General features: G+C 36.6%; 1 protein-coding gene across 1 annotated transcript; it reads right to left on the bottom strand.

Annotated features, from left to right (window-relative positions):
* Positions 1 to 4,493: 4,493 nt before the first annotated feature.
* LOC107693024 (core-binding factor subunit beta-like) lies at positions 4,494 to 6,243 on the bottom strand. Its single transcript, XM_016492269.1, has 4 exons — positions 6,131 to 6,243; positions 5,925 to 6,020; positions 4,809 to 4,850; positions 4,494 to 4,523 (listed from the first exon to the last, which is right to left on the bottom strand). The coding sequence occupies exons 1-4, from the start codon at positions 6,227 to 6,229 to the stop codon at positions 4,494 to 4,496; spliced, it is 267 nt and encodes an 88-aa protein (XP_016347755.1). The 5' UTR covers positions 6,230 to 6,243.
* Between the last annotated feature and the right edge of the window lie 5,170 nt (positions 6,244 to 11,413).

Here is an 11,413-nt window from a genome sequence, read left to right on the forward strand (position 1 = left end):
AAGACTGGAGTAATGGCTGCTGAAAATTCAGCTTTGCCATCACAGGAATAAATTACATTTTAAAATAAATTAAGATAGACAACAGTTATTCTAATTTGTAATAATATTTGGCAATATTAATCTTTTTATTCTATTTCTTATCAGCCTTGGTGAACATCTTTTTCTTACTTTAGAAGAAGTATATATATATATATATATATATTAGTGCTGTCAAACAATTAATCGCATCCAAAATAAAAGTTTTTGTTTGCATAATATATGTGTGTTCTGTGTATATTTATTATGTATATATAAATACACATACATACAGTATATATTTTGAAAATATTTACATGTATTTACATGACTATATTTATATTCATATAATTTATATTATAAATAAATATATTTAATATATAAACAAAATTTTTCTGAAATATATACACACGTGTATGTATTGATATATACATAATAAATATACACAGAACACACATATATTATGCAAACAAAAACTCTTATTTTGGATGCGATTAATCGCGATTAATCGTTTGACAGCACTAATATATAGTCTTAGCTGATTTCAGCTGGTCTCATAAGTTGCTGGGCAGCCAGATGGTCTACCACCATAACCAGCTGAAAAATACCTAAAACCCCAGTAAAAACCAGCCAACAGACCAGGATGACCAGGTAATCCCAACAAATCAGCTAGGTTTAAGTTTAAGTTTCTTTCTTTCTTTTTTTTTTTTGTTCAGCAAGGCAGTAAATAATTAAAATGCTGCACAAAACCAGATGTTGTATATATCTATAGGGCTTTATAAAGCACAAAAAGCATTTTTATGTTTGCTCTGTAGTATTTAAGCTTTGAAAAAGTGTGTTTGTGTGGATGAGAGGACACAGCATCGATCATACAGAGCCCAGCTGAAGCACTCTCCTGTACCACAAGTCAATAGTGCTTAGATTTTGCTGGGCAGACAGCGCTGCTAATGAAAAAGATCAATACTAATGATATATTAATACTTTCACTGGCCCAACATCACTCATGCTCTAATCCCACCTGCAGTAAAGGCCTGGGTTTCATGAAAAATGGCCTATCTATTTTTCATCCATCTCTTTACCATCTATCACGCAGAAGGCCATTACAGTCTTCGATATCTTTCAGCTTTGATTCGCCCCCTTGGACTCTCTGCATAGACAAACAGTGACGGAACCGCATTAAGACACGCCGAGAGAGGACAAATAAGTGTTTACGCACAGCAAATGTTCCTTTTTGTCTCTCGGTGAGGTCATAAGTGATTTTGAAGTCTCTAAATGCATTGTTCGTCCTTTTGAAATGAACCTGGCCCACTTTCCCAGAAAACGCTGGCTTTCTGCTGATCCAGACTGCTATTGTGCTGGTTTTTATCCAATTACAGATGATGGAGTTTGAGATTTGACCACAGCTATGTGACCATTGTACAGCGTGATGGCTCAAGGTACGATCCGAGCTCAAGTATTATTCGCTTTCCAAAATAAAGGCGACCAAAACACGGGGCTCAAAAACAAGCTCTGAACAAAGATCGGACTTCAGTTCACACAGCTAGGTTTGTTTGCACTGCAGTATTATTTATATATTACACTATTACAAATAAAGGTTCTGATGGTTCCGTGAAGAACATCCATAGAACCTATGCATTCCACACAAGGTTTTTAGTGGAAAAGATTCTTTAGATTATTAAAATGTTCTTTTCAGTAAGAAACAACGGTTATTTTAAGATCTTTTCACTGAAAGGTTCTTTGGGGAAACAAAAATGGTTCTTCTACAGCATCATTGTGAAAAACCCTTTTTGGAACTTTTATTTTTAAGTGTTTATAATTTGAAAGTTTGGAGTTAGTAAGAATTTTTAAAAGAACTTAATACTTTTATTAAGCAGGGATGCATTAAATAGATCAAGTGTGGCAGTAAATACATTTATAATGTTAAAAAGCTGTTCCTATGCATTGTGGAGTTTAATATTGAACCTCTGCTATGTGCGGCGTCGTACAATATGTGACGCGAAGGCTAGAGGTTCGATCCGAGCTCAAGTGTTATTATTCGCTTTCCAAAATAAAGCCAGTGCAGCTCGAAAACAAGCTCTGAACGAGGGTCAGACTCCACACTGCTGGGATGAGAAAGCATGAATTATAGAATAATTACAGGGTTTCATTTTTCCACCGCTCACAGTGACTTTGAGGGAAAAACATTTGGCCCGTGAGTCACAGATCGCCTGACTGCAATGAGTAAGAAATTTGATTTTCATAAGCAGCCAGATCTATTTAAAAAAGAGACCTTGGCATGATTGATTTTGGAAGAGAGGATGTAGAGTGTGTAAAGGAACGCCTGAGGGTGTAGATTAGGAGGGAGGAATATAAAGACGGCGGTTCATAAGGGGGATCTTTCTGGTCATGTGCTGCCAAGCTGTGCCTGAGAGCTCCCAGAGGGCTTTGCAGCAGGGGAGTGGGTGGGTGGGGCAGTGAGGAATCTTGGGAGAGAAGTCTGGTCTCCATTACAGAGGTCTGAGAAGAGCGAGCTGGGGGTCTATTGCGCCGGTAGAACGTTTTTTAGCGATTACTGTATAAGACCCACAGCCCAAAGTTGCTTATAGAAGCCTGAAATCTCACTCGTTTATAGAAACACACACCTACAGTACATGTATCCACTAACACATACAGACACAGTAAACACACACACACAGAGTAGAATACATAAAGACACAGAGATGCTCTTTCATGCACATGCTCTTGTGAAACACACACTCACGTACACACACTTACAGACAGACACGGTTTAGTGCATGACACAAGGATAGAGAGAAGCAGAGGAGACAGACCCTGGTCCTTGAAAGCCATCAGTCCCAGATTTTTGATGCCACAGGGTCCTAAAAAACACAATTTGGTTTTCATCTTAAGAGTGCAGTTTGGATTGACTGTAGAATGATTATATTTGAGGACTTACAATGCAAAGACACTTCATGCACTAAGCCATGAGTAAAGCACTTCAAAAGCTAACACGTACACACAAACTCACATATATGCATGCAAACATACAAAATCCTAAGAAACACACATGCCCTTCTTCATTATGCCTTTGTTCTGAATGATTTATAGTAAACAGATAATCAAGGCAGCAGTTCACTACATAAAATCCTAAATTGTTGTCTTACCTCCTGAGTTATTAAATGACTGAGCTGTGCCATCGGCATCTGCTAAATGACAAGCGATCAAATCAGTATTGCCCCAGACAAGCTGTTTAGCTACGTCAAGAGCTCTCAAGACATCAGGGAACAGACAGAAATGTTGTTGAGGTGGCATTTATTTACCTGCTCCTGCAGTGCAATTTTGAAAGGAGACAGAATTCACAACTACTGTTTTCATGTAAAAATGTCAAAGAATTTCAGAGATTTTGTTGAAATGCTGTTTAGTAAATTCTTACACGACTTACAGAATTAATGGAACCCTTTAGGTTTAACTGATTTTATTACCAAATCAAGGATGCAAAAAAAAAAGAAGAAATAATTACATTATTTCCATGACAATTAATCACATAATTAAAAAATATATTATTCTCATTATTGTAACATATAAATATATATAATCAATAGTTTAATTAATATAAAAAATATTTAGATATCACTTATACTCTGATTGTTCTTTTAAAAACTGCAATTTCTTAAAATTTGGAAGAGAGGATGTAGAGTGTGTAAAGGAACGCCTGAGGGTGTAGATTAGGAGGGAGGAATATAAAGACGGCGGTTCATAAGGGGGATCTTTCTGGTCATGTGCTGCCAAGCTGTGCCTGAGAGCTCCCAGAGGGCTTTGCAGCAGGGGAGTGGGTGGGCGGGGCAGTGAGGAATCTTGGGATAGAAGTCTGGTCTCCATTACAGAGGTCTGCGAAGAGCGAGCTGGGGGTCTCTCGTGCCAGTAGAACGTTTTTTTTTTGTGCTTACAATATTAGACCCGTAGCTCAAAGTTGCTTATAGAAGCCTGAAATCTCACTCGTTTAAAAAAAACACACACCTACAGTATATGTACTCACTAACACATATAGACACACACACAGAGTAGAATATATAAAGACACAGAGATGCTCTTTCATGCACATGCTCGAGTGGGTGGGTGGGGCAGTGAGGAATCTTGGGAGAGAAGTCTGGTCTCCATTACAGAGGTCTGAGAAGAGCGAGCTGGGGGTCTATTGCGCCGGTAGAACGTTTTTTAGCGATTACTGTATAAGACCCACAGCCCAAAGTTGCTTATAGAAGCCTGAAATCTCACTCGTTTATAGAAACACACACCTACAGTACATGTATCCACTAACACATACAGACACAGTAAACACACACACACAGAGTAGAATACATAAAGACACAGAGATGCTCTTTCATGCACATGCTCTTGTGAAACACACACTCACGTACACACACTTACAGACAGACACGGTTTAGTGCATGACACAAGGATAGAGAGAAGCAGAGGAGACAGACCCTGGTCCTTGAAGGCCATCAGTCCCAGATTTTTGATGCCACAGGGTCCTAAAAAACACAATTTGGTTTTCATCTTAAGAGTGCAGTTTGGATTGACTGTAGAATGATTATATTTGAGGACTTACAATGCAAAGACACTTCATGCACTAAGCCATGAGTAAAGCACTTCAAAAGCTAACACGTACACACAAACTCACATATATGCATGCAAACATACAAAATCCTAAGAAACACACATGCCCTTCTTCATTATGCCTTTGTTCTGAATGATTTATAGTAAACAGATAATCAAGGCAGCAGTTCACTACATAAAATCCTAAATTGTTGTCTTACCTCCTGAGTTATTAAATGACTGAGCTGTGCCATCGGCATCTGCTAAATGACAAGCGATCAAATCAGTATTGCCCCAGACAAGCTGTTTAGCTACGTCAAGAGCTCTCAAGACATCAGGGAACAGACAGAAATGTTGTTGAGGTGGCATTTATTTACCTGCTCCTGCAGTGCAATTTTGAAAGGAGACAGAATTCACAACTACTGTTTTCATGTAAAAATGTCAAAGAATTTCAGAGATTTTGTTGAAATGCTGTTTAGTAAATTCTTACACGACTTACAGAATTAATGGAACCCTTTAGGTTTAACTGATTTTATTACCAAATCAAGGATGCAAAAAAAAAAGAAGAAATAATTACATTATTTCCATGACAATTAATCACATAATTAAAAAATATATTATTCTCATTATTGTAACATATAAATATATATAATCAATAGTTTAATTAATATAAAAAATATTTAGATATCACTTATACTCTGATTGTTCTTTTAAAAACTGCAATTTCTTAAAATATTAATCATCTTTGACAATAATAAGAATTACAAAAAATCCCTCAAAAGTCAAATGTCCGGATGCATTACAGTAATGACATATTTTGGGGAAAATGTGCTTAATTGTCATGAATAAATAATGTGACATTGCAGAAATATCCTAATAATAGGCTTCATTTCCTTTGTCCCAAATATTATGCTTTTATTTTGGGGTGAGATATGAGCTAGACATGATTTTGTGAGATTCACCCTACCACTTTAGCTTGACAAGAAGAAAAGATGCCGGTGGCACCACTTAATCATCTGCCTGCTCGGAAGCTACTAAAAAAAATGTATTTTCAGTGAACTGCTCCTTAAAGCATCAAATATTTTGGCAGTAGCTGTCAATCAAAATATTAGCAAGAGGAATTAGGTAAAGAAGATTATGCATAAAAAGCACATAAAGAAGTATTGTACATGCACAAGTTGAAAACACATGTACACATATGCACACACATAGTATACAAACAAACACACTCAGACGAGAACTCCTTTAAACATAAGAACATATCGGATTTTCAGCATGCACTAACTGATCGAAACTTCACGCTCTCATACACACATCCTCACTCACTCCATTCTCACCTCCATATCCTCACGGTGCGAGCGATCCCTGTCCTCAAAATCACGGGTCCTTCTGCGGGCATCCTCAAAGGCTGCCTGGGCTAGAGCATCCTCCTGCTGTATAAACACACAAAAAGACAGGAAGCCAGGCAGTGGTCAGTCATTTCTGATGTATGTAAGGCACGGAACAGTTTTATAGCACATGGTGGTTTGTCTGTAGTCTGTACCTGTGCCCTCTCATCATCATATTCCAGACAACCCATCCCATCCAGACGCTGAAGATCAATCCAGCCTTTCCAGATCACACACACTCCATTCAGGATCATAGGTGCCTTCAGATAAACCTGCACACATACACACACACATAGTTGTAATGGTTATTATGGCATATGCACAGCACAATAGCAATGAATATTGCAAAAAGCGAAAAAAAAAATAAAGATGAGAAAGAACCTGAAGACTTTTGTTGAATTTTCAAAGTACATTTAGAAGGGAAATTACAAGAAAAATGGTCTAAGGCCCGAGTGATGTGAATCAATGACATTCCGCACATTTGTTTAGTCCATATCAATTAATTAAAAAAATATGTAAAAAATGTTAGACCATTTTTTAAATATATGTATATTATATAAAAAATAAAGAACATGTAAAAAAAAAAAACAGAAATATGGAGGAAGATAAACAGAAAAATACACCCTAACTCTCAATTAATAAAAGTCTTAAACTATCAGATCCTTTCAATATTTATAACAAGTTTAGTAATGATATTAGAATATTTGTAAAAATACAAAAAATAAATAAACAAAAATACGTGTATTTAATAATAAAAGTATAATAAATTAAATATATACTTATAATAAATAAAATATATTTAAAAACCTAAAAATAATGATTAATAGGTTGTCCGTGTTCATGATGTAACAAACAAACAAACAAACAAATAAATCAATAAATACTCTTTATATTTAAAACCCTGAAAATAATGATTAACAGGTGTGCCCTGCCTGCACATATTCTAGATGTGAGGAAAAGACTACATTTCTAAGACCTTGGCACATGCATTTTAAACTTTTAAAAGAATTTTCCTTTTCTTTATCTCACACGCTCTTATTGTCATTGATTCTTCTATCGACTACTATATACCACAGATCTAACTAACTCTCCAATAAATCCACCTACACAGACACAACAAGCCTTTGGAACAGGTGAAATGCCATAACCACCTACTCCACAGTCGTAGCCGCAATTGAAAACCCCCTCTCAACGTCACACCCGGCCGTACAATGGTTCATTTGAATTGTAAAACACTTTGTGAGTTATTTAGTAGAAGTTACTGCTGGGAATGGCCTCAAAACTGGATATACATACACACATGTAACCATTACAACTTTTTCTGTTTCTTCCTGTCCTACCTCAGTCTCTGCCCAGCCAAAGAGTATAGGGCAGCCTCCAATGTTTGCTTCCTGTGATGAGAGTGTTTATTTATAGAGGCCAGCGTAGTAGAGAGTAAGGGTACACCGGTGCAGAGACAGGCAAAGCCTGTCTGAATTTATTTATACTCAGCATGGCCAACGAATGCAGCGCGGGCGAACACATGATTGCATCCGTGTGGGGGTATATGACTGTCTGTCTGGCTCGGAGCCACAGGAGCCACAGGAATATCACATCTCTGCCACTGAGGAATCCAGGCTGAGACAAAAGTGTGCAGTCTGTCGGTCTGTGGGTGCTGTTTATTTATGTAACTGCAGTGAAAGAGGCCAGCTATAAATGAATACACATATGCACGTATCCTCAGCGTTACCCGCCAAAACCAACGAGCCACCCGAGTCACCAAAAAAGAGCGAAGTTCCACCTTGCTTCTCCAAAAAGCAGAGGAACACAGGAACACTGCAGTGTGTTGTTGGATACTCAAAGTCCCCCACTGGGTGCTGGTGATTGCTGGAGCGACCTGCCAGACAAACACACTCCGCCAAAGCAGACACAACATGAGCTTTGTCTGACTTTACTGCCGTCCTTTAAGCATCCGTGTCAGTTTAGAGAGTAAACGGCTCTCTGCCCTGGTTTCATACCCACTAAATTCACCACATTGATGTGAATGGTGTCTAGCATAAATATAGCTCACCATTTCACTTATCAAACACTAACTTTTCCTATTCATGAAAAAAGGCACATGGTTTAATAAATATTCACTAATGTTTATTGTTTATAATGTTTATTATACACTAAGTTTGTGGTTGGTACAAATTTTTTTTGAGTTTTTGAATGAAGTATTTTATTTCATTTATTTCATCCAAAATACCGTAAAAATACAGTGAAATATTATTACAATTTAAAATAACTGTTTATATTTTAATATATTTTAGAATGTAATGTATTCCTGAGAAAGCATAGCTGAATTTTCAGCAGCTATTAGTCTTCAGTGTCACATGATCCTTCAGAAATCATTCTAAAATGCTGATTTGGAGCTCAAGAAACGTTTCTTATTAATATCAGTGTTTAAAACTGCTTAACAATTTTGTGAAAAGTGTGATACTTTTTTCCCCACAGGATTCTTTGATGAATACAAAGTTCAAAAGAACAGATTTTTTTTGGAACAAAGTATTTGCCATCACAAATGATCAATTTAACACATCCAATATGAATAAAAGTAATATTTTCTTAATTAGCCCCAAACGTTTGAACAGTAATGTATATTGACACTTAATCACATGACTGTTAATCTAACCAAAACCCAATACACACTGTACCGCAGAAGAGAAGTAACAAATCCACCATACAAATTTTATGTGAATAAACAAGTGCCAACTGTGCAAGATGGTTTATGCCACAAGCTTTCAACTGAAGATTGTTAAAGGCCACTTTAATGGCATTAATAGCAAATAAATATTTGCTACTGTACCTTTAAGACTGTTTGTAAATAAAGGTAAATGGTGTGCATTAAGGTGTTTTGACTCTCAAAATACAGAATTGATGTTGATTTATAAATGTGAGTTATGGATCCATCAATAATGATTATTTCCAATGTTTGCAGATGAAAGAAAGTTATTAACAATACTGAAGCATCGTTAAAGTATACTCCTGTTACTCATGTTAATTATCAACTTTGTCAAATATCCAAGTGAAGTCACCACAGATGTATAAACACCAATGTAGCTCTTGCCTGAAGTTATTTACTGTTGTGCAACCACTAAAAGGCCACTACACTGATGAAATGCTTACCAAAATCAAAAGATAAACCACAAATGTGCTACAGGTCTAAATAACAAAGACACGAGACAAGGAGTCTCATTAGAATCAATGATTCAATAAACCACTACTGTTGGAGTCGTGGTGTAGCAGTAGCGCATGTTTACAGCACAATAGAGCTGTGGTGCTCCCACAGGGATACAGATTTGAATCCTAAAATAAATAAATCAGTAAATAAAAACTAAATCCAGCTTATCGCTATTTAATTTGTTTTAATTTTTTATGGCTGCTGCTAAAAAATGTAAGCTTTTAAACTTTCAAAAAGTATTTCCATGTGTATGAGGTATGAATATACCTCATACACATGGAATGTGTATGAGGTATATACAGGTGTATCTCAATAAATTAGAATGTCGTGGAAAAGTTCATTTATTTCAGTAATTCAACTCAAATTGTGAAACTCGTGTATTAAATAAATTCAATGCACACAGACTGAAGTAGTTTAAGTCTTTGGTTCTTTTAATTGTGATGATATTGGCTCACATTTAACAAAAACCCACCAATTCACTATCTCAACAAATTAGAATACTTCATAAGACCAATAAAAAAAACATTTTTAGTGAATTGTTGGCCTTCTGGAAAGTATGTTCATTTACTGTACATGTACTCAATACTTGGTAGGGGCTCCTTTTGCTTTAATTACTGCCTCAATTCGGCGTGGCATGGAGGTGATCAGTTTGTGGCACTGCTGAGGTGGTATGGTTGATGGATCCATAACTCACATTTATAAATCAACATCAATTCTGAATACCTCATGTGACCTCATGTTAAAACATGAAGTCCCTAAAAGTGATGTGAAAAAAGATGTCAATGTTCACACCTGAGAAAACGACAGCTTTCCTGTCAGCAGTGAAGGGCTGTTCTGACTATGTTCCCTTTCGAAACAACCTCACTGGAACGGTTTCCTAAGCACAGCTCCGTCTGCCTCTTCCACCTCCACACCTGCCCTCCTGAAACTCCTTCCCCATGTTTCCTTACAGGATGTGCCGTAGGCTGTGATCTGTGTCCCCCTCAGCAGTAAAACGCAGGTAGGAAAAATAAAGCCTGCTCAGCTCTGCGGCAGTTTAACTAAACATCAGTGAAGTCAACGATCTGAATGAAATCATATCCTCAGCCGCACAGTGATTTTAACTGAAAACATGCCGGCCTGTGAATACTCAAGTAGAGATAATACTAGGAAAATTATACAATGTAATTAAAGAGCAAATTTCCAACAAACTGCTGAGGAATCAAAAAAACATAATCTTCCAAACATAGCAGAAATATGATATCTCAGAGGGACGAATGGAAAATCGCCTGTTTCTGAGAAGCACGGCACAATGGGCCATACATCTGAAATAAATACTGAATGCGAATCTGAACCTACATGTATTTTTATCATTTCGGATTGTTTTGCTCTCTCATCTGTCCAACTCAAACAGTTTCTTCTCCCAACAAATACAGGCCTTATAGCCATTAATAACATATTTAAAAAGCCTTCCTGGGTTTCATCCAGAAAGAACATTTATAACTCCATCAGCCTAAACACACAGTTTTCACTGGGGCCGCGCCAACAATGAAGACATATGAGAAAAGCAGTTCTCTTTCTCTCTTCCTCTGCTGTTTTTCATTGGGTATTTCTAGAAGGTGATGAGTAGTCAAGCCACCGCCTGAGGATTGGTGAAGAACTAGGTAAAAGAGCTGGGATGGATGGGTAGTTACATTCAGGTTGTGGTTCGCTTGTGTTTGTGAATTGTTTATGTGATGTTTCGGTCCTAAAGTAATTCCTCTAAGAAGACTGCAGGTCTTTGTTTCTTCATAGTTAAAATCGATATGCACTGCTTTTTGCAACCCATTTTACTTGTGCAATGTGATGTATTTTCAAGTGAAACATGACAATAAACAAGAAAATATGTTGGGTGGGACTTGATTTTTTCCCATCGGGAATTAATTAGATGGGAAAAGTGGCGATACATAGCAGAATGGAGCCAGACCAAACGCAAGTTTGCTAAAACTTAAGGATAAATGTCCATTCAGAAGAAGTGCAAGTTAAAACAAACAATCATTCATTAAAAAAACAATTATTCATTCATTAAAAATTACAATCAAACATTAAAAAACAATTATTATTGACTAAACTAAAATATGTTTATACACTAATCAAGTTTGGGTTCGGTAAGAATTTTGTATGTTTTTGTAAGAAGTCTGTTATCCTCAACAAGGCTTTATTTTGTCAAAAATATAACAACAACTGTAATACTGTGAAATTTATATTGTATATATGA

This window comes from Sinocyclocheilus anshuiensis, unplaced genomic scaffold, assembly GCF_001515605.1.
Source record: "Sinocyclocheilus anshuiensis isolate Anshui unplaced genomic scaffold, SAMN03320099.WGS_v1.1 scaffold959, whole genome shotgun sequence".
Taxonomy (NCBI): domain Eukaryota; kingdom Metazoa; phylum Chordata; class Actinopteri; order Cypriniformes; family Cyprinidae; genus Sinocyclocheilus; species Sinocyclocheilus anshuiensis.

Excerpts from the sequence above, each read along its gene's own strand:
- LOC107693024 (XM_016492269.1), bottom strand. The coding sequence starts at position 6,229 with ATGATCCTGAATGGAGTGTGTGTGATCTGGAAAGGCTGGATTGATCTT. Across the intron at positions 6,021-6,130 it reads ATGATGATGAGAGGGCACAG|CAGGAGGATGCTCTAGCCCA; the intron begins GTACAGACTACA and ends GTGTTTATACAG. Across the intron at positions 4,524-4,808 it reads GTCATTTAATAACTCAGGAG|GACCCTGTGGCATCAAAAAT; the intron begins GTAAGACAACAA and ends TGTGTTTTTTAG.